This window comes from Manacus candei, unplaced genomic scaffold, assembly GCF_025592945.1.
Source record: "Manacus candei isolate 608988 ecotype Guabito, Panama unplaced genomic scaffold, ASM2559294v1 h1tg000063l, whole genome shotgun sequence".
Taxonomy (NCBI): domain Eukaryota; kingdom Metazoa; phylum Chordata; class Aves; order Passeriformes; family Pipridae; genus Manacus; species Manacus candei.
Window position 1 is genome coordinate 437,654 of NW_026138111.1, and position 26,898 is coordinate 464,551.

The following is a 26,898-nucleotide window of genomic DNA, read 5'->3' on the forward strand; positions in this document are numbered from 1 at the left end:
GCCTCATGTCCAAAGAAAAGAATCAGTGGCAGGTCAGTTTGTTTAATGTCTCACTTTGCACTCCCAGTGAGTGCCTTAGGTACTGGACAAAGGTGACCCTCCACTCCTGCTTTTGGAAGAATGACATTGTGAAGTTTATGATCTGTGAGGCCTGAAGAAAAGCAAGCCATAAGTGGCTTGATTATATAGTTTAGGAGCAAGAATTAGGGGAAAGAAAGCTCATCAAGCATGACCAAGTTTATTCATTAGAAACTCCAGGACTCCCTCTTTCCCTGTTTTTCTACTAACATGTGAAAAACTCACCTCAGGCAATATCAATTACATCATTCCCCAGTATCTAGTAGTTTGTTTCTAATCTGAAATTTTCTGAATGATTAAAAAATAATTAGCTTTTAAACCTTCCTCTTTCTTCCTGGCTGAAAGTTGTGTTATAACCCAGGCAGATTGTGGGGGTTTAGGACATGTTCTTGGGACTGCAAGTTGCCTCATCCTAAATCTCAGTAGTAACTGAGCCCTGGATGAACTAAAATTTTTTGTTATAGCACAAATATGCATTGGTAGTAAAGGTATGGATTAAAATTCCCATGAGAAAGTATCTATATCTTTGTCATATTGGGGCCAAGGTGGTAGACAGTGAATTGAGTAAAAAAATACCATGTTAGAAAGAGTCATCGTACTGGCTTTAAGGGAAACTGGAAACACAGAGTCTCCATTAAGTGCTAGTTATTGCTTAGTATTTATGGTTTATAATGTCAAATTACCTTAGAAAACCTGATGATTTGCATTAATGGGGCAAAATAATAATTTGTTGATGAAAACAGAATTTATACAGTTTTTTTCTCTGGGTTTTTTTTTTTAAGTTTCTTTGTTTATTTTCTTTACCTGAAATTACTGTGAGTCTCTGAGAAGTATTTTTATTTATTCTGACAACTCCTTAAAGGAAGACCAGTAGGGAACATCTGATTTATTCATGTTGTGCAAGATTACTATCCAGGACAATCTGCAGATGCCTTTTTAGGCACATAAGGCAAGGATTCCCCATGTACCTCTTCAGCTGGCAAGATAACTTTCTCTGTTAGAAGCCTGAATAAATGAATACAAAAACTGATTGACTACGGGGATCTCTTTTTTTTTCCTCAGAAAACAAGTCTGAAGAAAATGTCAGATGAAATTAACAGTCTAGAGTGCCTTCGTGAAGCTGTCAAGGCACTTGGAGACAGGTTTCCAACTATAACACAGAGAAAATACCACTCTGGAATTGTATAAGGTGTCTGTAACAATTTTTAAAATAAACCTAAATTCCTATGAAAAAAAGAAAAAGGAAACACAGTACCAATCAAACCAGGGGTGGGAGGCATCAATCCAGCATCTTACCTCAGGCAAAAGACAGATCAGACAATTCTCAGGACTATAAGACCTCTGCAGTACCATTTTCCTAAGTAAACTTCACCTGGCCCCTGCTCCCCTACACATGGCATTTTCAGTTAGATCTGTAGCAGCTGTGGATTGAACAAATGAGGAATCTCTCAAACACTTCTGGTGTAGTGACTCTATGTTCTTGAAATTCATTCCCATTTTTGACCCAAAACTTCATCTTAAAAACTTTTAGCATATTCCTTCCTTCATCCTACCTTATTACCGAAATATATTTGATTTGTATCACTGAAATATATTCGATTTTTATTATAAGAAGTTCATAATTTTACTTGTTTTTTTTCAGAACATCTTTTATTTCTATAATTTCTTTTTTCCTTAAAAAAGTCTGGGCCAACACTGTGTGCAATAAAGTTCTTACACACATTATTGAAGATGTGCATTGCACACTATTCTATTTCTTCAGTTTGGTTTGTGATTCTAGCTTTGCTTATTATTTAGCAGAAGGAAGCTGTCACTGTACAGTGAGATGTCTACAGTAGTGCCAGTATCTCTCTAGAAAGGATAGTCATTTAAAACACAATGGTTCCCTGATTTGCATTAATCAATAATAAATTTCATTTAATGTGATGCCTTCCCCTAGACATATTTTTTTTGCTTTTTTTTTAAAATCCCTCTGAAGCTTCAGAAACATCCAGTCCTGTTGCCCAGACTAAACAAGATAATTTTTTTTCTAGAAATGTTCTTATTCTTTTCTCATCTTTCCTTTCTAGATAATTTGTAAGGGTGTAAAACCAAGTAGGCACTACTGCCAAAAGGGAGAGACTCTGCTGCAAGCTGTTCTCTAATATGGGAAAGGATTTTTTGCTTCTACAAGAACCTTAGCAATAATATATAAAATATACAAGAGGAAGTAGAAAAACCTTTACCTTGTTTAGTCTAAGTCTTTAGATGAGGGCAGAAAATAATAACATGATTTAGTTTGTTGGTGATTAAAGGTCTGAATCATGTCCTCTATCATTAGTAATCTTAGAAGCATCTGGACTTTCTTGTAAGGTCAACAACCAAACCCCATGTATGATTCCAGAGGTCAGTTCATCCCACCTAAGATCACTACCCAGGACAGATGGGTACAGAGAGTTCATTACTTTAGACACCTATCTTCTAAGCAGGAAATGTGAAATCAGTTAATAAACACTCTGTATCGTTTAGTGGTCAGACACAATGGCAAGTGACAATTCAAGGCTTGTATCCAGACAATAACAGCCATCTCACAACAAAAAAAGAAAAGTGTGGGGGAAAGAAGCATTTTGGTATCTCTGCTTAGCTGTAGCAAAGAATACATTGCTTAGGAATTGAATCATGTCTCTTTTCTGGGAAAGCAGAGGTGTACTACTGCCTTTTAGAAGACGAAGTGAGATGACAGAATTGCTTTAAAGTGTGCCAAATACTATAAAATAGTTACTAATGTATTTATCAAGCTGTATTGTTGCATAGTCTTGTTCCAATATCCTGCATTCATACCTGTGTGATTCTTGCTTGTGAAGTCCAAATCCCATTTTGTATTTATTATTAAATCCTGTCCCTTTGTCCATGATTTTCTTTAAATATGTAAGAGTAGCCTTTTAAAGAGCTCTATCTAGATTTTTCACTTCTGGCACACTGTGCTCAGTATGAGATCAAAATATGAATGTTAAAGGTCATTTCATGTTTGCTGGTGGTTGGGAGATCTGTGATGAGGTGCAGTGTGTGCCCACACTGCTGCATCTGATAAGCAGTCCTCTCTCTTCTAGACCATTATCTAAAACTGATGTGTTCTGCTTCTCAGAGAGAAATACAAACTTGTAGAATATTTGGGAGAAATAAGGTCAGGACCTTAATCTTTGAAGAATCTTAAAGCAAGACAATTCTCTGTCTGTAGCCACCTCCACCTGGCCTTAACACAGGGTGGTTTATAGTTACTTTATCTGAAATGTATTTACACCTCCAATCCATGGGATTCCCACATCTGACAGGAGAACTGTTATTTCCCTACTGTGAGAGATTTAGTGCTCAAGAGGATTGTATCTGTTCACATGGTTTGGTCTTGGTAGAAATTAAAGGGATGATGAAAACAGTTTAGGCAGTATTGGATTTTGTAAAGGTGAAATTGTTCTTTCTACTTGCTTCTTGTACTCTTATACAGAGCTTTAGGGATTAGTCTTGCATATGTGCTTAAACCTGTAGATGGGCTATTACAAATAGCTAAAAGATTAATTAGCAAAATCTAAGGAAGGTAGAGTATTTATAGGTAAAAGCCACTCTAGTACTTAAAAATGGGAAAAAAAAGAATAGTTAAAAGGAAAAGCAGCTAAATGGAACTTTGAAAACAGGAATGAAGAAAACTTAGGAGTCTGAACTGTCTGAAATACACTAAAGCATAAAGTGAAATCTCTGAGAAAAATATATTTTTTAAAATGAGAATTAATTTATATATGCCTTAATTTTGGGGTCTTCAAAATTTCTAAAAGTCAGAATTGTTTTAGGCCACCCCCTATGCATATCTGATATACTATATCAGCACCTTAAGGTTACAAAAATTGATTTGCTACTGATATTTGTCTTGAAAAATACCAACTAAAAAATAAAACCAAACTCATATATCCTTACTTATACAGTCTTTCCCAGTCTGTATGGAAAAGAGATATTCTTATTGGGGGCAGTTGATGTCCAATAGTAAGAGAACAGCAGGTCTGTCATGCTGGAAGGTTTGACAGCCCGTCTGTCTCCATCTCTGTATTTGTGAATTTAGAAACTTCCTCCACTATTGCATTCACTGGGGGCCAGAACACTCTTGGGCAAAAATCCACAGCTATAATTAGTGAGTTAATTTTAATGTAGATGAATAGACAATCCTGAAGCCAGTTATTAAAATGTCATTACTTGACACAGAAGTTAGCATATCTGCCTAATGTCTGTTAGCAGAAGCTGCAGAGACCAACCCAAATGAGAATTCTGCCTGGGGAAGAGCAGAAGCAACACAAGGCATCAAAAATCTCCCTGCCTCTGGGAAACAGCTGGACAGCCACTGCCAGAAAATGCTCAAGCGTTTGTTGGGAATGCACAGGACCCAGGGACATCCAGAAAGTATTTCTTTTGAGTAGCTTTAATTATAGCTTTAATTATAGGTAAAGCCCAATACAGATAGAAAATAGCAAGGAGGGGAGAAAAACAGACTTTGTAACAAGTAGCCCTAGGGTTCTCTATATCCAACAAGTATGGAATTAGTAACTCATTCAGACAGCACTCCCAAAGTAAATAAATTTTAATTTGTATTTTTAAGTCAGACATTAATGTAACATCAAGGCTCAGAGAACTAAGGAATCTGAATTCAAGGGCTTAGTTAGAAAAAGAAGAGGAAAGATATCTGGGACCTTTAGTCTTTGGCTGAAAGAAATTAAAAGTAGCCAAAAAGAGAAACTAAAAGTAGCCACAAAGATCATAATAAACGTGCTTGTAAAAATTTCAGAGAATGCAATAGAAATTAAGAGCTGTTGTTGAAAAACATAAATGAAAATCTATATTTAATAACTTTTTTCTTTAAATTCTGAGATCGGAACTAATACCTTTCCTGGTTCTTTGCCATCTTAATGACACAAGTTCATAGTGAAAATAATATCAATGTAAATCTAAAATCTAAAGGCTTCAGAAGGCTTCATATTTTAATTCCACTCTCTTTGGCGTCACACTAAGAGTTCTGCAACTGTAATCCATCATGCAGCTTTGCAAAACCATCATGAAAATGTATGAACCCAAGAACAAAATCTACTCACCCAGCCTTACAGCAATGATTAAAGAAGCCCTAATTATAGTATAGTCACCCGTCAAAACAAATTACTCAGGGTGAGTGGGTGAAAAGAAGTTTTCTAGACTTCTTAAGGAGGTGGTAATTGTCTTGAATTTTGTTAAAATACATCACTAATTATATTTTAACAAAGTCTATGTACTGTTTTCCTCTTTAGGAATTTTATAATATAGTTGTAAGAATATTGAAAAATTAATTTTTCAGTTTTTAAATATGCTATATTTGTGTTATTTGTACTGCAGAACATGTTTCAGGATGTACAAAAGAATGCTCTAAATTACACATACAGGTGATCAGAAATGTTACAGTAAACTGATTTCATAAGATGGCAATTAAATGGACATACATCCATGGCAAAGTGATGTGTGAGTACAGTGAAGAGAAAGCCTAGTGACACTACCTGGTTGGCTTGTGGAGGTCCACAGACCCTGCATTTAAGAATTCCTTCCTGTTTTTGACATCCATTGCACACAATGGAACATGATGCTCAAGAAAGTGGTGGAATCACCATCCCTGGAAGTGTTCAAAAAACTTGTAGTTGTGGCACTTAGGGACATGGTTTAGTGGTGAGCGTGACAGTGCTGGTTTAACAGGTGGATTTGATGATCTTAGAGGTCTTTTCCAACCCTAATGATTCCATGATTCTAATACCAAATCCTTCATAGAAGATGTCTGCAATCCATTCACCTGGGATATGTTGGTCATGAAAATGGAACACAAAGTTTGGATGAACCACATATGGTCTTATCCTGCTGCTTATACTGCCAGTGTGTTGGGCATTCCCTAAACAATACCAAAACCATAGGCTTGCTTTCTTGCTGTGTTTTGGAGGTTGCCAGAAACCTACACTTAAACTTGTATTCAAAGAATGTGCAAGGTGAGGACTCCAGACTGCAGTAAATTTGAGCCTGATGTCCCAGGGCTTGCAGACTGTGGATTACTATAAATGGAGATATTTTATTTAGACAATTCTTGGAAGATGATTGCTTTACTTAATACCAAAACATTATACAATTTGAGTGATCATCAGTTAAATGCTTAAAACTAGGTAGAGTGAATATAGACCATAACAGTTCATTTGTATGCTCCAAAGCAGGTTAAGGGAAAAAAGCCCATTGATTTTCATAGAATAGTTTGAGTTGGAAGGGACCTTTAATGGTCATCTAGTCCAACCCCTTGCAATAAGCAGGGACATCTTCAGTTAGATCAGGTTCCTCAGAGCCTTGTCCACATTGACCTTGAATGTTTCCAGGGATGGGACATCCATTACCTCTCTGGAAAAGTTGTTCCAGTGTTTCACCATCCTCATTGTAAAAAATGTCATCCTTATTACCGAGTCGGAATCTACCCTCTTTTAGTTTAAAGCCATTACGCTTTGTCCTATTGCAACAGGTCTTCCTAAAAAGTCATCCTTCTTATAAGCCCACTTACTTAAAAGCCTCCCTGGAGGCTTCTCTTTTCCAGGCTGAAAAACCCCAATTCCCTCAGCCTGTCCTCATAGGAGTGGTGCATCATTTGTGTGTCCCTCCTCTGAACTTGCTACAATAGGTCCCTACTTTCTTGTGCCTGGGACTCCAGACCTGGGCACAGAACTCCAGGTGGGGTCTCACCAAAGTGGAGCAGAGGGGCAGAATCACCTCCCTTGATCTGCTGGCCACACTGCTTTGGATGCAACACCAGCACCCCCTAGTCCTTCTCCTAGGGCTGCTCTCAACCTGCTCATCCCCCAGCCTGTGTTGATACCAGGGGTTTGCCCTGACCCAGCTGCAGCACCTTGCACGTGGCCTTGTTGAACCTCATGAGATTCCCATTGGCCCACTTCTTGAGCTTGTCCATGTCCCTCCGGATGGCATCCCTTCCCTCACACATGTCAGCTGAACGACACAGCTTGGTGTCATCTGCAAGCTTACTGATGAGTGCACTCAGTCTCACTGGTGATGACACTGATGAAGATATTAAACAGTCCCAGTCCCAGTGTGGACCCCTGAGGGACACTGCTTGTCACCAATCTTCATCTAGACACTGATTATAAACCAACATACATTATGAACAGATGCTTCGTGTTGTATGCAATAGGCTTCTAGTAATAAACAAATGCACCCAACCTCTTTTAATCAAATAATAAAATATTTACATTTGTTTGCATTATTATGTAAATTAAAAATTAAGCAAATTTCTACCTACCTAAAACTCTGTATATCATTGCAATCCATTAATTTTCAATATGTATTTGTTTGTGAACTGTTAAAATATGAAATGTAACTCAAATCTAGACAACAATTAGACTTCAGACCTTCCCCTTTATTATCAATAGTGAGTGATCACAAAAGCAAATATGAAGACCTTTAACATCCCTGATGACAGGCTGAGGGAAATGGGGTTTTTCATTGCCAGTTGTTGTTCTCATAACTGAAAAATAAGGTTTATCTTTAATTTCCTAGAGTTTTGGCTGACTCATACAATTTTGACTGATACTTCAGCAATTCAAAGTTGTATAGACAGTAAAGACAGATCAATTTAAATGAGGGTGTTGAATAAGCAGAAGCAGGTTTGTATTTGTAGCTGGGTATTGTTTCATCCCACTCTAAAAATAAGCATGAAAAGGAATGTTTTTCTGTTCTGGGTTCAGAATATGAGCAACACCATAGCTGGAAATATTCATACTAAAAGCTTTTGGCTCTCATTTTCTGTCTGCTTGTTCATTCTTACTATAATTTCCTAATTCCTCAGCACCATGTTTAACTTTTCATAACACATTTTTAAACTAGACTTTTTCTTGTCTTAGGTAAGATCAGGATGGTTCAGGAGCAAAGGACACTGTCAGCAATAACCTCCTTCCTCCACAGCCTGATGGCTCAGGCTGGCTGGTCCTAAGAGCTAAAGGTGCACATCCTCCTCCACAGCCTGAGGTGCAGACCTGGCACAAAGCTCTTACTCTCCCTTCTCTGCCCAGAAGGATTGCAAGTGGAGGTGTCCACTCCGTGCTGCATTTTGACTCTTTTCCCACAGAAGGGGATAGGGACTAAGAAAGCCAGGCAAGGGGAAATGCATGTAGGTCAGTCCCTGCAATGGAGCACAAAGTAGAGCACATCATGGGAGACACATTTATAACTGTACCCAGTAACTGGGATCACTGGGTGTCAAGCACATCACTGTAGTGACTGTCAGTAGGTCTGAGACTTCGTTATCATTTGAGTATGATGATTTTTCTGCTTCTTTGCTAGTGCCCAAATACTTTGTCTTTTTTCTGCCACAAAGCAAGTTAGGGTATTGCTTCACCATCAAACACTTTATCAATAAAATAAAAGTCTTGCTGCTTCCTGACATAGGTGAGATCAGGTTCAGGAAAAAAAAAAAAGGCTGTTTTGTCCTCCTTATATTCCCTTTCTTCCTGCTTCTTGAAAGTTTTTGACTTCCTTATGCGGTCTCTGTCATCAGAGCTAACCTCCCCAGTAATTGTTTGACTTCCTCCTTGCACTATCAGGGAGACCTTTTCATACAGCTTAGGGGTGGCAAGGGATACTTGGTAATTGTATCTGTGCCACAGCTTTCAAGCCACTTTGGCAGCCAAGTCCAATAGGTTAGGGTAGACTGTCTTCAGAGTTCAGCTGCACTCAGAACCAGGTGGGAGCACTGAGGCAATCAGGAACAGCAACCACACGGATTAAGCAGTGGTGTTTTTTCTGCACTGCCTGTCTGCATGAAGGCTTTGATTCAGGTCCAGCGCAAAGAAGTTAGCTAAAGCTCTGCTGGATTAAATCGACCTCTTGACTCTGTGCTGGGGTGGCAGATGAGTACACACATTATTTTAAGTACAACAAGGAGGCCCCTGAGTAATAGAGTGGCTGCACTTAGTCAAATCAAGGGAAACTGTAGCCCCATACTTTGCCTCTATTACTGCCCTTTGGTAGGTATTAAGGCATAAAATACAAGAACAGGGAAGGCATGCAGAGTTACGTTCTGCACTCCACCAATCTGATTGTATGGAATTCTTGATTCGGAATTTGTACCTTTACATTTAATAGGCTTTCATGGTCTTTTTTTCTTCTATGACTTTGTATAATTGCTTTTTGACTGTATTATGATATTGGCATTACCTGACAATGAATGTCACTATTCTCTTATGCTGTATGAAAAAAAAACAACACTTCTTTTGCTTGTTTTAAACCTGCTAATTTCTTTGGGCATCCTCTTGTTCTCATGTAGTGAGAAGCCAAGCATCCATTAATTGATTTTCTAGGCACTTTCCCAGTGTTCTCCTGTTTTTATACATATCTGCCGTATTCCCCTTCAGTTGTCCCATTTCCAAGCTGAAAACTCAAAATCAATTTAAGCAGTTCCAAGGTTTAATTGCCTTTCTTTAGTTCCCCCGTGTAATGTTTGAGAGGCAAGTACCAGAACAGCAGGCAGTATACAAAAGAGAGGGTACTATGTGGTTTTGTCTAGTGCTACAAAGGTGTTGTCTGGTTTGTGCTCCATTCACTGTTTTAAAAACTTCTAACTGCTGGTGTTTTTGACTGCTAATGAGCATGGAATTTATGTTTGCTTTTAGTAGGCTTTCTCTTTTTAATTTTTTTTTAATTAATTTCTTTTTTAAAATTAACCGCAACTGAAATTATTTATTTGGTGTGCCTTTTGAACCTACAGGAATGTGAATTTCAGTACCTTATGATTAGTGTTTCAACAATAACCTCTTGAACCAGCCCTGGCCTTGCTCAGGCAAGGTGAAAAAGAGCTGTTTTTATCAGGGATTTTCCAAATATCATGGTAACAAAAGTTATGGTGTTTAAACATTTAGTCTCTACATTATGCCTAGATATGACATTTGTTAAGGTTTTATGAGACAATCTCCCATTAGCTCTAGTGTTCTAAGTCTTAAGTAGGGAATTTCAAGACTCTGAGAATCTCTTCATGATAAAACATACAGTTTATATTGATTCTAATTTTTTGTAATGGAGCAGTGCTCCTTCATTGGGGTGGCTGTGTCTCTCATCCTATATAGTCTTCCATTGGAACTGTATGGATTCTTTTAATAATTTTTTATGATGCACTGATCGTATGAATATCTGTGGACTAGTTTCTTATTTTTATTTTTGCTTTTTATGCATGTTTTTGAATTAATAGGTAGATCTATAGGTAGGTAGCAATTAATAATTCAAAACTGACTTTTAAATCAATGGTTACTGGGTCATAAAGCACATAAGATGTTATGTTAGAGGACGGAAGTTGTAAATTATATTGCATTTTCAGTTTGAAACTGAATGAGTTAAATCCTCGTTGGCTCCTAATCTTACATACATATTTTTTCTTCTATTTTTATATATGTGACATTCATAGGTTTTTTTTTTTAGTGACTTTTATCTCGGTCTCCCTCTAATGCATATGGTCAGTCAAAGTGAAAAAGTGTTTAATATTTAAAAATAGAATGAGAGTGTCCTTCATTTAAAACATCTCATCTACTATTCAGGATATTAGCATTACTGCTAATTACTACTGCACTGGATTTTGTATGACAATGGCAAAACTAAGAGCAAAGGGGAAAAAGCCAAGGTACTGCATTTTTAGTTTCAGTTTGTGTTACACTGGTACCATATTCCTAGGATACGTGTACTAATATTTATGGAATCAGTGGAAATCAGTGCATACTTCACAAGTTTTGTGAAGTTTAAGGCATCTGTGGCACTGACTGAGACTGGTTTTTTTAATTGAGGAATCCTTTTTTCAAAATATGTAATATTTCAGACATACACCCTTGCCAGTAAAGGTAACATGTTTCTAAAGCAATAGAAAAGTATACTTCCAACTGAGCACTGCCTCCAAGGCTGTTGGTTTTCAGGTGCTCTGAAATACCCTGCCCTATCAGAGACCAGATCTGATTTTTGACATATTTTGGAGGTACAGTTTTGTGAGTGGATCAATGTGGATTTCCTTTCCTCCCCTTAGACTCCAAATCCTGCTCCCCTGCTTTAACCCCGGCAGTCAGAGAGAGCTCCTGCAGCCTGGGGGAGGTCTCATCACAGGCAGCCCCACAGAGGCACATCTCACTGCCCTTCTGGGGCTCTGGGTTAAACCTTCGGCCAAAGAAAACCTTCAGCAACTCAAAGTTTCATTCAGCCAGCCCTAAGCCCAGAGTGAATGTGAGGGCCATTTAACACAATAAATTTTTCTAGTGTATTACAATTACTGAAATGTCTGTTATGAATATTGTTTTGCTAAACCACTGTGAAAAATTCACAGAGTATTCAGTAGTTGCAAGGCTGCTTAATTACTTAGCTGTATTGAGATGGTCATGTAGCTGAACCTTGTAAGTTATTGGAAACACACAGGAAAACAAGTACCAGTAATAATTTTTATTCTACCTGCAGAATGTCTTTTATGATGGTTTACTGTGAAGGTATAACATAGGCATTTATTTTTGTCATGCCTATATGTGGTTAAAATAATTTTTGTCAGTTACTACAACTATTTGATCATACTGAAGCCCTAAATTGTGGGATAAGAAATTAAAAAATGATCATACAGTCTACAAATATTTTCAGCAATTTAATATCCTTACACCAGTGCTTTTTTTCCTTGGAAAAGTTTCTCAAACATGGACAGTATTTTTAGTTTCCCATAATAACTACTGTAAATCTACTTGTAAAGTGTCATGTTCACTGCCCTTCAAAGCAACTTAGAGATGAAAAAAGATAACTGCATAAATAGCAGGTTTTCATCTTTATGTCTTATATTACTATTTATGTTTTTTCTAGAAAGCACATGCTTTTTAAAGTATTTTTATTTAATTATGTTACTATTTTATTTTTAATCATATTTTTGATGACAACTTTGCTGTATCAGTAAGAAACCAATTTTGAGATCAGATGTGCTAGAAATGCAAACATATAGATATTGATAGATAAGATGAAACCATGGTCCATCTAATATAATAATCCTTCTCACAGAAAGTAGATGACTCAGAGAAAGTTGCCAGAAATTTCATGAGATAAATAGAGGGTAATCTGTCAGCCACCTTAAGTCTTCTCAGAATTCCATAGTACTTTGAGATAATGTTAAGCCCTAAAGCATAGAGTTTCAACTTTCTTTGAAAATATATTAGCATTAACTATTACAAATTTTGAGCTCATGAATGGCAAAGATTTGACAAATATGAAAACCAAGATAGTTCAAACATTACTGAAAACTGCAAATCTCTGAATCATTGAATGATTATTTACTTTCTAAGCAGGTGAAATAATTTGAGGGAGTGAAAATGACACAGCATAACAAATAGTCAATACTTTTATCATCATTTTGATCCTTCAGAAACTCTTGTTTCATGGCATAAATGTTGTAAAACTAATTTGTCCTAGCTAATGATTTGAAATAAGAAAACAGCTTTGGTATGCTAGCTATTTGTCAGGTATTTGGATGAGAGGAATGTAAATTTAGCCTGTTAAAGAAAGTGTTATTGTGATAGATGCTTGTGAGCATGATTTGATCACTAGGAGTACCACCAAGAAAATTAATTACCATTTCATGAAAGGTAAATATTCAATTTCCCTGAAAATATTCTTTACTAATCTTTATATTAGCTGATGAACCAGATCCTACCTCACACAATCCATTAATCCAAGACAAAAGAAGCAGCAGCAGCATATGTATTTCTGCAATCTTATGTGTTATTCCTTTTCTTTTCTTTCCAGACAACTATTACGGCACTCCGAAGCCTCCAGCAGAACCAGCTCCGCTGCTGTTAAATGTGACAGATCAGATCCTCCCAGGTGCCACTCCCGGGGCTGAAGGCAAACGTAAAAGGAATAAGTCTGTGAGCAATATGGAGAAGACAGGCATTGAACCACCAGAGGAGGAAGAGGAAGAAAGACCTGTGGTCAATGGAAATGACGTGACAGTAACACCAGGTCTGTTCTTCCTTCTTACTTTGCAGTGCGTTTCTGTTATTCACAGAGTCCTCAGTTACCTCCTTCTGCAGTGAGAATATGCATGTTAAGGTAAGGATATTCTTGCAAGAGTGAAAGCCAGGAATTCTGAATAATAGGATCTCTCTCAAGTCTAAAACAAATTTCTTAACCTCTATTTTGGGGAGTCATCTCGCTTACCTCAGCTACTGTAAAGATTTCTGTCTGTTAACGAGTCCCTTTGAACCCTCTTTATAGACCAAAGAGAAAAATACCTACTCTTTGAAGGTGGTTTGTGTGATTAGATTTTGTGGTTTAGATTTCCAGGTTAGGAAATCAGTCACAAGTGCCTGTTTCTCTCTGTTGACTACAGAGGGAGTCTGGAGAACTGTAATTTGGTCAAATGAATGAAGTCTCTGTTTCAGATCTTCTTGTTCTCAAATGGTGATTACTCACTAGATTGTTCATCACATTACGAAGTGAACTTTTGTAAATTGGTACAAAACCTTAGCAATATTGTGGAATAGTAAAGTCATCACATTAACACATTTTTGGCAGTTCCAGTGAAACTTAGCTGGCAATACTACCAGGAAGACCCTTCTCAGCAATGTTTCAGAGCCTGCATAAAGCTGATAAGGGTTTCAGGTGTAGTCCTAAAAGACAGCTGTTCTTTTACCCCTTGGATCATAGTGATTCAGAAAAAAAAAAAGGTGTTCAGTGTACTGACTGGTATCCCAAGTGAGAACACTCCAACCTTCTCTGAAGCAGGTAATCAACTTACCACTCAACATTTCAGGAAGGCAATGTTTTACGGTACTTAATTTTTATTCTGAAATAGCATTTAAGAAATGATTTTGTTGTTGTTCAAGTAGAAAATTAAAGAATCCAGACTTTTATATCCCTCTGAGAAATAACTCTGTGGATCCTTTTTGGTAAACTTAGAAATTTAGAAACAGATTATTAAAATAGACGTCTGTAGTGAAAACCATATGGGTGAGAAGATAAAATGAAATACTGCAAGTTCTCTAACTGTATAGGTTACTGTGAAACAAAATATCCATTACCTAATGTTCTAAGCACTGTAAAAGGATTTTCATACTGCAGAGTCTATATATACCTTTTTTCCTCCTACTGCCTTACAAAGTATAGCAAATTTAATATCTTCTCATCAAGGATGTATTTGCCACATGCCTTACTGTAGCTGTTGCCTAACGTTACACATAAGGGAAAATCCCTGTACAGAACCCATCCCCATCTAGCAGGAGGGTATCAGGGAGAGGTGGGGTGAGTGGGTCTGGTTCTTCCCCTCATGTCTCCAAAGGGCTACAGTATTGCTCCCTGGCCACTGCTATCACATGCTGTAAGAGCCTTGCTCATCCCTTCCACATGACATTGCATCTGTTGGCATTGCTCTGGCACTTAATGCTTTTGCTGCACATTTAAGCAGGAAAGGATGAAGCTCAGAGATCCTTACATAAAACATCAGCACTGCCTCTGTTGCCAGGATACTTCCACAGTGAAAGAGGCAAAGGCAGGATTTGGTCTCTGATGTGTATTGTAGAAATCATTAGAAAGATCATTCTCAGTAGTTATTCAAAATGTGCCACATAACAGACCATTGCTGAGGAGCAATTTCCAGGACAATATGTTTCAGCTCCAAGTGGATCAAGGCACTGTTTACCTGCTTTTTTCCTTGCATTCTGCACCTATAATTTTCTTCTCCCAGGCAAAATCTGTGTGAGCAATGACTAGGCAGCACCCAAGAAGCAGGAACTTCTGTGCTGTGTTACAAAATTAAATACATGAGCATGGGTGTAAGACAGCCCCTCCTCCTCCCTTTCCTCACCCCCCCAAAGTAATTCCTGTCGGTGTGGCCAGCAGAACAAGCGGTGCCTGTGTTGGCTCTCATGGTTTCATAAGCAGGGTTTTGTTGTTCAGATACACTGATTGAGGACTTTGGGGATTGTAGCAAAGCAGCTCTGTACATACATGCTGTGTTGCCTTTGTTGGGCAGTGTGGCTCCCACAGACCCTGTTACTGCAGTAATTTTCTCTGTGAGCTGACAGAGGCTTACTTACCTCTAAAATGTGAGTGCATTTGTAGTTTCTGTCTTTGAACAATCAGGAAAACCAGAATATTTTAATTAATTTATTTATTTTTAAACTCTCAGCGGAGGGAGCAATCTAATTTTTATACAGAAACAGCAAAGGCAGAGTTTTTGTTTTTTCCAATTCTTTTAGAAAGTGTATTCTATTTTAGATACTTCACTTCTAACAGGGGGCTTTTATTAACTATAGGACTCTTGGGACATCTGAAACATTGACACGTTTTTAAAGATGCTCAGGAACTTAATGGCTTATTAACTGCCTATCTGAGCCTCTCAATTCAAAGGACCACTGTAACACCTAGGACTACTAAGTTAAAATAGTAACGGGTTTAAGATGATTCTGAAGAAACCCATCTTTATCGGACCAATTAAGTGACATCTGTGGTTACAGAGATCTTTCTGCTTTTGGTCTGAATTTTCAGACAACTTTTCAGCGTCTGTTAACATAATTTTTACATCTGTTGAGCTTTATCAATTTTCCATTGATACCTTCCACATGCCTTGCTTCATGTCCATCAAATTTCCCTGAGACAGTTGTATTTGGACAAACTTGCCATAATCGTCTTCTTCGTAATTTGTGCTGCCAAATGTTTTTAATCCTTCTAATTTTTGTCACCTGTCCTCAGCCCAGAACCCACTTGGAGTCTTTCTCAGTGCTTCAGGATGGGGCTTTTGGCCATTTAGGATGGAGCACTCTTAGTCCTTCATCCTGGATCACGTTCTCTTAGGACAAAATAGTGTCATTTAGGAGATGGGATTTATCTCATCCAGCTTTAGTAAACTGTATGCCTAAATGCCTTTTTGTTTCATCTATTTGTCTCTGCTTTCCTGATATAAAGTAAGGAGGAAGAGGCAATTCCAAAGAGTAAGAGAACGTAGCTGTTTTAGATACCCATTTTAGGGGATCACCTCTACAATTTAGAATGATTAATTCATCCTACAGATGCAGAGGAACCTAGATGGTGAAATGTAAATCAAGAATCTTATTATTTGCCAGGAAGCAAATATGAGAGACATATTCTATAGATCAGTTGTTAAAATGGCCAAGTCTAGAGTTAGCACTAGATTTCTTACACTTAGCGTAATTCCCCACACTACTGGGTGAGACATCTTGCACCTGAGAAGCCTTTCCTGATGGACAGTGTTCAAATGAATGATTTCTGCAAAACTGATGCTTTGACAAAAGAGGTAAAAAGAGTCTTGTTCAAATTGCAACCTGCAACTTGTCAGACATTCGGTTTTTACTGCTGTTGCTGTGTCTGCAGAGAATTAAGTCAGTCTCCTTCGCAATGAGCATCATGCTTTGACACAATGTTGGTCATGTCACATTTGCTTCCCACTTCTGACTGATGAAGTATTTGCCATCTAAACTCCAGAAAAATCACTCTAACCTTGAAGGCATGCTTATGTATGTGCGTCATTCTGACATTACTTGAGCAATGATAAGTTGCACCCAGAGAATAAAGTTCTGTGAGGCTCAAATTAATTGAGGGGTAAGATATGACATAAAGTTTCAAAATTATCATTCCAGACCATAGGATGATAAGGAAACAGAAGACCAGAGCCCCAATGCCATTAATCATCATGCAAGGTGCACTAGTCCCAGGCAACAGGTTGAGTTTATATTTTTATTATTACACAGCAAAGACAGCCAGAGGCATGAAAACAACATACGCAGATTAGAATAGATTACTTAGGTCATCTGAGTTGGTCCTTCCAGAATAAGAGAATACGTTTTCAAACTTCACTACCTGAATAATCTGTAGCAGTAAATAGAGGAATAAAGAGACAAGGTACTCTTACATGGCAATTTCAAGTATTAGACCGTAAATAATAGAAACAATTTGAAGTGCACACGACAGCATTGATGAAGGCTCAAATGCTGAGACTATCACAACATAACTACCAGTTAATTTTTTTTTTAAACGGTCACCATATTGTCTATGAACTGTATAGAGAATATGTCATATCAGCAGTAATATTTTAACTGCTGGTATTTGGAGCTGGGTACTACAGAGATGAAATTGTGGTATTTAATGATAAATACTTATTTTTAGCACACACATTATCTTGTTCTCTATTTTGTTACTTCCCAGAACACTCACTCTTAAGAAACTGTGCCAATCTGATTTTGAAAACTGGACCATGTAATCTGTTTTGTAGTGAGACAGAAGCTCCAGTAGACTATTTCACTTGACATAAAATCCATTGATTGTTTTTTTATAGTGACAAAAATACTTCTGGACTCAAATTATGGTACAATTTTAGGATCTTTTTTATATTGTATATTGTCTGAAGATAGATATTTGTGCTCACAGTGCATTATTGTAGTATTTCAAACTTTATTTGTACATTAAAGACAGTGATAGTTTTTAACCAGAACTCAGTTGTTTGGGATTTTTTTTATCAAATCAAATGCTACATATGAATGTATATTAGCAGAAAAAAAAAACATTAAGAAGAATATCTACCTTTCCTGGAGCATGATAGATACATATAACAGAAAATAAGATGACACCATGGGGCTGTATTCCAAATAAGTGTGACTAGGATGTCCACTGTGTAAAGCTTACAGTTATTAAATGGCATTAGGCAATTCCATCTTAATTGCTTGGGGTTTAGTCATCCTGATGCCTTCTCCATTATCAAAGTAAGTTATTAAAAGATAATGATCCAGTAATTAATTATTCATGAGATCGGCTTTAAAATAATTATATTTTAAGTTGTTAAATAAGCATGTTTCTCTTTTTTTCCTTGCTGTATTTTGATAGCAATCTCTGGTCTTAGAAAAGCTCAGAATATTTTTTTTCTAATCTTCAAGGCTTAATTTTCACTTTTTTTTTTCTGTCATCATGAGGGCTGGGATTTGTTTATGTAGTTATTGAAAGAAAATCGAGAATCTGACCCCTTCAGACTTGTTGAAAATAAGCTCTTGAGGAAGAACACATATTAAAGATATCATGGTAAAATCCCAAGACACCGCAGTGTCACCACATCTGTGGTCTGTCAGGCCAATTGGTTGATCAATAGTCATTGTGTGTGATGCACCTGTGCTCCAAATGTATTTGTTCTACTGCAGTTTATCTGCCATGGGGTCTTATGTCTTGTATTCACTTTAATCCGTACATCTCCCTTCCTGTAGCAGAAATGTGGTCAGGACTGCAGGCAGCCACAGGAATATAACTCACAGATTTGTTCATGATGCTTCAAACAGATGAGGACTTACTTTTGCAGAGATAAGAACAAAACACCCAAAAAATTTTTCAGCAATTACATTGTCCTGTTCTCAGGGGAAGTGGAGACCATATATTGTGTCTGCTTTGCAGGAAACTTTTATATAGTTGAAAATGCTTTCGCTATCTATCAATCTTTTCTTCTCAAGATTAAAATCACCTGTTTTTCAATCTTACCATGTTTCCAAAATCTTTTTGGTTGGCTGGTTGGTTTTTGTTTTGTTTCTTTTCTTTTCTGTCATCTGAACTGTTTCCCATCTTTCTCGTCATGAAATTCTTGAAACTGGGCACAGGACTCCTCATTAAACTTTCCTGTAGCTAAAGGTGGAAGGACCTGTATTGCATATGTTTGCTGTTTCTGGCTATTATGATGCTTGTTTTTCCTTTGCAATAGTATCATTACTGATTAAAGATGATGGTTAGACATCCCTCACACATCCCCATACCTCAATTACATTTTCGCTAGGAATTCTGCCTAGGCATTTGCTCCCTATCCTGTATTTTTACAGTGATTGTGGAATTTTGCATCAGGTAGGTGCCCCATGTTTTGGAAAGCCAAGGTAAGTCAGGGAGTGGTAGATAAGGAGAAGGGGACTTCAGCTCTCTGGAATCCTGCTGCTCTGTTGTGGGATGGAATTAAGCAAAAACTGCATTTGTGTCTCTTGCAAATTCTTTTCTTCCCACAGACAGATTCATGTTTCCAAGCAGCATAAAATTATTGTAATACCACATAGTTCGAGTTACGATTTAGCAGCATGAGCTGCATGTGGATGTAGAGCTATAGATCATCACCCTTTTCAGGACTGTATCTGTTTGGTTGTTTTCATGTTATTGTGACAGGTTATATGTGTCAGTGTCAAAAGTCTTTTTTTAGGATCATGAAAGCTATATCTACCATTTCTCCCCAAGAAGCAGCACCTGTTACTCTGTCATGAAAAGAAAAAAGATTAGTTTGACACAATTTCTTTCTGAAAAGTCTTGACAAATATTTATGACCTCTGAAGAGTTTACATGTAGGTGATTTGATTGCTGGTTGCAACGCTTCTAGGAATTAAAAAGAGAAAGATGTGAAGTTGCAGTTTCATAGGTCTTCTCCTCCTTTTTTACAGAAAGACACAATGGCCTAATTGAGTAAATTATTTCAAAGGGAACTTAGGTACTCAGAAAGTAAGCATATAAAACTACCTGAAAACCTAGATCATAGGTGATTTGCTGAAATCAGCACTGGGTCTGTCCTTTCTGTTTCTTTTCCCCATGAAGTATCAAAGGTTTATTTTAGCCATAAGACTGCCTCCATGGTTCTCTCTGGACCCTAGGTTTCATTTCATCCAGCTCTGCCAATTGAGAATGGCTGTTTCATCAAAGTTTTACCTGACCTGTTCTCTGCCCACTCTACACCACATTCTTTAGCCCTGTTGCTGACATTAATTACATTAGTCATTTAATCACAGGTGATTTTTTTCACAGTAGTGACTGAGGCAAAAAGAGCACTAATTGCCTTGGGGTTTTTATGCATCATAAACTATTAGCTTTCCTGCCTTCCCACATAGAAAAATGAGTCTGCTTTTGCTATTGTTATTATTATTATTATTATTATTACAGAAAGTTTTGATATTACCTCTATTGTCCCTGACTGTATCCCACTTTATAGACTGACTGTTCTTTTTTACTGTTAGATGCCCATGTTGTTTTTCTGTGTTCATCCTTAAAAATTTAATCTGGTTTTCACCTTTTGTACTATTCTTTCTCAAGTAGCACACCATTGAAAAGTCATGGTTTACTCAAAATTATCTCTGATTATACTTACTATTTTTGTTTTTCATTAGAACAATTTGTACTTGCACTCTTACTATTGTTTATTTAATCTTTATCAGTTCTCCTAAACTTTTTATCTTTTACCATTGCTAGCCATAACATCAAATTTATTGATTCTGTGGGTTTATTAAAATCTGGGCTTTTTAAAATCGTTTTTGTTAATTTTTTGTTGCTCTTCTTTCTTGATGTTGTAAGCATCACTAATTAGAACATTTCACCCAACTTGTCCTCCACCTCCTACATGTTTCACACAGGTATCTGCATAGTTCTTTTCTCTGGGTGCACTGTTAGTTCATTTAATAAATTGTCATCTTCTTGAACTTTATTGTGGACTACATTGTTGACATGTTGAAGCGTTTGGCATTGGCTGTGGGAAACTAAGCTTCCCACAGATTATATCAGCAATGAAATCACAACCACTTTCTATATGGTTAATATATTGCTATAAGTTGATGGATGTCATTGATTTTTTTGGTATAAGATAAGGCAATTAGTCCATATACTTTTTTTACTTGAAAAGGATCTCCAGTCTGTAGTAAAACAGCAGTGTACTTGTTTTATATGTGTATATTTTGAAAAGTTAAGACACAAGACAGTAACACTGCTGGATATGAAGCTGCCTTCTGCTCAGTGCTTACTGCTAGTCTGGGAGAACTCCTGGGACAGAATGAGCCAGAACTCTTTATTAGTTTCTTGTTTCAGTTTGGTTTTATTGCTTTATTTTCTTTTATTGTGTTCCAGATAAAATACACGATCAGAGGGACCCTTGTGTGTCAACCCAACAGAATTTTTTTTCTTTCAAGACTTGCAGTTCATAGAGTCTTGCACCCAGTAAATTCTTCACCATTAATTTAGATATCCAAAAGCCATAATTTTTCTTCTCTTTTAGAATCAAGTGAACATGAAGAGAAGAGTACAGCTGCCTCGGGTGAGGTATCTTCCCCTCAGCCTTGTCCTGCACCAGGATATACTCAGCCTGAAGAAGCAAAGGAGGATATGGATGTAACAAAGCAGACCAAACCTGAAGAGAACGATGACTTGGGCCCACTACCTGATAACTGGGAAATGGCTTATACAGAAAAGGGGGAAGTCTACTTTATTGAGTAAGTCTTATTTCTTCTATTTCTAATAGCTGTAGTGTATTTAACTGGGCAGGAAAATGGTTTGTGTGGTGAAGTGGAGCATTGCACTCCTTCTCATTAAAACAGCAGGAATGTTCTGGCTGTCAAGGCTCCTGGGGCCTGGTGACAGTTCCTGCATTAGTGATTTACATTGAAGCCTGCTGGTTTTTAAGATAGGTAACTGATCTGCTTGCTTTGATGGCAACAGTTAAAGTTGTTGTTTCTTCTGTTGAAAGCAAGGCTTTTTTGCTTTTTTGGTGCTTATGGGAAAGTCACACAATTGCTGGATTTGTCCTTCCTTATGTGGACAGAGGTGGAGAGGGTGGAGCTTTCTACCAATTAAAGGAGAGAAAGATGGGTGGACTGAAAACTAGCTAGTGAACAGTAGAGGGAGACCATGCTATGTTTAGAAACGAGTGGACTATAAGGAGTATTATGTGTGGAAGCTTTTTCCTGTTGGTAGACTATACATACCTGTTACTAATTAGTCAACTCATTGAAGAAATGGATATGACAGTTCTTTATTCTCTAAGTGCTCTCATTAATCTATTAGAGAGTGTCCAAAGGGTGACTCTCCAAAGGGTGACTCTCCAAAGGGTCACACAAGGTTGGTGAAGGGTCTGGAGGAGAAACCTTATGAGGAGTGGCTGAGGTCACTTAGTCTGTTCAGCCTGGAGGAGTCCGAGGGGAGACCTCATTGAAGTTACAACTTCCTCATGAGGGGAAGTGGAGGGACAGGTACTGATCTCTTCACTCTTGTGACCAGCTACAGGACTACAGGAAATGGCATGAAACTGTGTCAGGGGAAGTTTAGGTTGGGTATCAGGAAAAGGTTTTTCACCCAGAGGGTGGTTGAGCACTGCAACAGGCTCCCCAGAGAAGTGGTCACAGCACAAAGCCTGACAGTTTGAGAAGCATTTGGACAACACTCTCAGGCACATGGTGTGATTTTTGCGGTGTCCTGGACAGGACCAGGAGTTGGACTCAATGATCCTGTTGGGTCCCTTTCAACTCAACATATTCTATGATTCTGTGAATAATATATGTTACCAGAATAAAAATACAGCAATCTGAGTTCATGCAATAGTGTGTTCCACAAAAGAAAAAAGAGAAAGGAAAAACTAGCATCTTCATCAGCAGAACACTACTACAGAGGTAGCAGTAGCATTTATGTTTACTTTAAGGTACTGCCTTAATTTGGAACATTAGCTGCTATTCTGATTATTAGTAGGTAAAAATAACATTTGGTGGTGTCAATTCTGCTTTAAGCCCTGTATTTAATATAAAATGTTGTGACTATCACATGAAGTGTAAACAAATGATAAGAATAAAGTTTATGCATGTGACTTTTTAATGAACACTGGCATGACCAACTACAGCTTCTGGCATATACAAAGCTGAAAATAGCAGTAACTGTTAAAACATAAATGTCTTTGCTAAAAAGGGCAAAAATATGCTTATTCTAGAAAAAGAGTAATTATAGTAACTTTTCCCAAGCAAGCAGAGAAGAACTAGGATGACCTCAGGGCTACCTCAAACCCTTGTTTCCTTCCTACCTCTCTCCCAAATTTAATTTTTCTGCACATATTGAGCGCTCTGAAAGAAAGCAGACTGAATTATGTGGCACTTTTATTTTACTTGTAATAAAAACCTGTGATGCATTTGGGGCATGGGGGAGGGGATGATGGGTAGATAACTAAAACACCAAACTGTGAGAGCAGTAAATACTGCAGCAGGCGATTTAATAGAAATTAAATGTATATGTTGTAACAAATACAGGGAATGCAAATAGCCCTGATACTCTACAGAGCAGCCATTCCACTCCTCAAATTCCTTTGATGTCACAGCTTGCTTCCTTTCCTGGAAATGCTCTGGTTTACAGTGCAGTTCTGACAATGCTCATCATTCACTTCCACTAAATGAATGTTATGTAAAGCAGAGAAATCAATCAGAGGTGCAGACTGGATAGAAAGCCTGTTGTAAGGGCTTCTTGCCTTTGGGATTATATTCTTGAACAATGTAGTTGCAAAAAAGTGCAATTACACATCTGGAAAAATACCAGATTATTTACTAGAATCCTAGCAAGGGAACAACTCTGATCGTTTGAGTTTTCACATTGCACAGTCTTCACGGGGTTAAGTACGAATGTAATGCTGTGGGGATGCTGTTAAATTGCCTCTTTGTTTACAAGTCACTTTGGTTAATGGCATGAAGAGACTCCATTTGCTTTCACAAAAAGGGGGAAAGATAAAAAGACAACAAAAACCTATTTGTCTAACAACATCTCCCTGAACAGTAGTAAAGATTGTACTAGATTATTAAATAATAGATGAAAACCAAACATTTTTAAAGTGTACATCACAATGACTGGGAAAAACAGTCACACTAGGCAGCATCTTTTATTGCTTTATTTGAGGCTCATGTGAATTGTGCCTTTACACACTAAAGACTTCTAGCAGTAAATGATCTCAAGTTCCAGGTTGTCACAGGTATACCCAAAGATCTTAGATTTTGTGACAGCATTTTCATTCATTCACCTCAAACTAACCTCTAAAATTTGTTTGTGATCTCATTTATCAAAACTACCATCAAAATAATATGGTAGATTTACAGTGAGAGAGGAAGTGACTTCATAAGAAGAAGGATAACTATCTGTAGGCAGGATGTTTGTTAATCATTAATGGTTCAGTTAGCATTTTGTAAAGCACATTGGAAGGAATTTCCTCTGCCTTAAGGACTGCAGAAAGGAAATAAATATCATCTACCAGATTCACTGAACAATTCAGAGTGTGGTTGTATTTTAGAGCATGTCTTGGTATGTTTCTTCCTTTCTTTTCCTGTCTGACATAGGTGCCTGACCTTATGTTTACCTATTTTAGCATTCACAGGCAGAACAGGAAGAGCATCTCTTCTTGCAAAATAATACTTACCACTGTTTTTCAGGAAGAGCTACTTAAGTACATTTCTTGGGCTGTTTCCAGCCCTCCTTACGTATGAATCCCAATTTTCAAATACACACACTACACAAATAGGACTCCATCTCATACATTCAGTTTTATTGAGAGCATATGCTAATGAGAACATGAAATAATTAACAGACTGTATATAAATTGGAATACCATCAAAAAAACCTCCAGATCTGCTCCTTCTTTCCTACTTTAAATATGACTGATGAGTGTGATGTATTTTGGCATGCTTAAATAAATTATAACCATCACTGATTTTTAGTTTTTCCCTCTCCTATGGCTAAGGAAAGGCTGTGATTCCCCATAGCCTTCAGACTTCACCTTGCCAACAACTCTCAAACCACATACTAGAGACACAAGCTTCATGTTGTCCTCACAAAGTCAGCAGATGCAGACTGTGTTGGATCCCAGGCAATCGATGTTTGCTGTGAATCCAGTGCAGTGTTGAAGGGAATAAAAAAGGACCAAGATACTCTTTGCATCTTCCTTTATGTGCAGTCAGCCTTAAATGTGGCCCTCACCAAACTGTCCATTTCCATCCCATACATTATTACATTATAGACTGTCCTGTATGGTTGGCTAAACATCATAATACTTTTTTGTATAAGGCAGAATTGGTTTTGTCTCTCTCTCTCCAGCCCTCTCTTTACCTATAGGCAGCAGAACTCTCTGGAAGGAGTGTGGGGCCAATAGATGTTACATAGCCCATAACTAAAGCTATTTGACTCTATGCTGTTCAAAACCTTATATGGTTTCCTTTGCTTGTATCATATTAATAATTGTTTTCATAGCGGAGAAAGGTCTAGAGTAAAGTCAAACGTTTTTAGAACATCTTCAGGTCCAGAGAAGAGAAACGAGGCTGGTGAAGGGACTCAAGCACAAGTCCTGTGAGAAGAGGCTGAGGGAGCTGGGGCTGTTCAGCCTGGAGAAGAGAAGGCTCAGGGGAGACCTTATCATTCTCTACAACTACCTGAAAGGAGGTTGTAGCCAGGTGGATATCGATCTCTTCTCCCAGGCAACCAGCAGTAGGACAAGAGGGCATGGTCTTAAGCTCTGCCAGGGGAGGTTTAGGTTGGATATTAGGAAGAAATTTTTTACAGAGAGAGTGATCAGATATTGGAATGGGCTGCCCAGGGAGGTGGTGGATTCACCGTCCCTGAAGGTTTTTAAGATGAGACTGGATGTGGCACTCAGTGCCATGGTCTGGTAATCACGATGGTGTTGGATCAAGGGTCAGACTGGATGGTCTTGGAGGTCTTTTCCAACACGATTGATTCTATGATTCTATGATTCTATGATTCTATGATTCTATAATTCTATGATCTTTAAAGGATCACATTAGTTGACTTGTGGTGATGATTTTTAGGAGAATATAGCCACATGAGTTTTAACAAACCACTTTCCAGTACATCTTCGAGACATTCAGTCTCTTACTACTTGAACACCTACTTCTTCAAACAGCACAGTCAGCATTGCCTTTTGGACCTGTTGCAGTATCTTTTTTAGTTGTTAAAGCTGCCTACTTTTTCTTTCCTTTTTTTTTTTTATGAGAGCACCATAAAAGACTGAAAAACAGCTATAAAAAAGTCCTTTGCCAAGGACTCTCCTCTTCACTGTAAAAAACAACAATTAAGTTTTTAAATACAGCTGGTGCTATTTCAGGTGATATCTGAAAAGAAGTTCAGCTACAAATTGGAAAAGTAAAATCCTGACCTAGTTTGTTTCTAAGAATATTGCTACTGACTTCAGTGGGAACAGTATTTTTTCATAGTAATTTTTGAGGTAGGAAAGTGTTTTGACTTCAGGAACATTTATCCAAACATCTTGCTTACCTGAAGAACCATGATATATTTAGTTGTTCCTGGCTACTCCATCAGTTCACCATCAGAAAACAGGATATATTAGTTAAGCCTGAATACACCACTGAATTCGATAACTGTGTTTTGTACTAGAAGATACTACTTAAAGGTGGAAGTATACCCTTCTGCCTGCTCAAGATTGCAGATATGATTATAGATGTCTGTAGTTCTTTTCCCTTGTTTATATGTTGGATCAAATTTGTCAGTTTTGATCAGCATAACAAATCAGATTTCTAATGCTTTTTGGACTTCAATATGACATACAGTGGGACAGGCGACAGAAAAGATCCCTCTTTGTTTCTTTCTCCTGAGACCACTTCCTTGCCTCTTGGCAACTTAATTAGGAATGGGGAGATGGTAGAACCGGAAAGAATTTGTGGAATGCTGAATTCTTTCTTTTTCTTTTGCCTTTTGATTTTATAAAGACATTCTCAGTCTGTGCTAGTGGTGTGTTGTCCCTTGCTCTCACTTGCTGTTTTTATCTATGCTGACGTCCAGGTCAAACTGCCAGCTCAACTCCTCTTGTCTTTCCTCACTTTATTATTTCTTGTCTTTCCCCCAAAGGTCTCTGCTGCTCTGCTCTGCAGAATTCTTCTTCCAGCACATTTCCTCTGATGTATTTAGTGTTGTTATAACTTTTCTCCTTTGTATTTATTGAACTAGAAGATTCAGCTCACCTGT

At 37.7% G+C, this 26,898-nt stretch overlaps 1 protein-coding gene across 9 annotated transcripts in view; it reads left to right on the forward strand.

Annotated features, from left to right (window-relative positions):
- Positions 1 to 26,898, forward strand: part of MAGI2 (membrane associated guanylate kinase, WW and PDZ domain containing 2) — a 390,999-nt gene that overhangs the window by 134,433 nt on the left and 229,668 nt on the right. For all 9 annotated transcript variants that reach the window (XM_051805040.1, XM_051805039.1, XM_051805043.1 and 6 more), the window contains exons 3-4: positions 12,904 to 13,119; positions 21,161 to 21,374. In XM_051805040.1, coding sequence (XP_051661000.1) covers positions 12,904 to 13,119; positions 21,161 to 21,374 — 430 coding nt within the window. The remainder of the gene's footprint in view (positions 1 to 12,903; positions 13,120 to 21,160; positions 21,375 to 26,898) is intronic.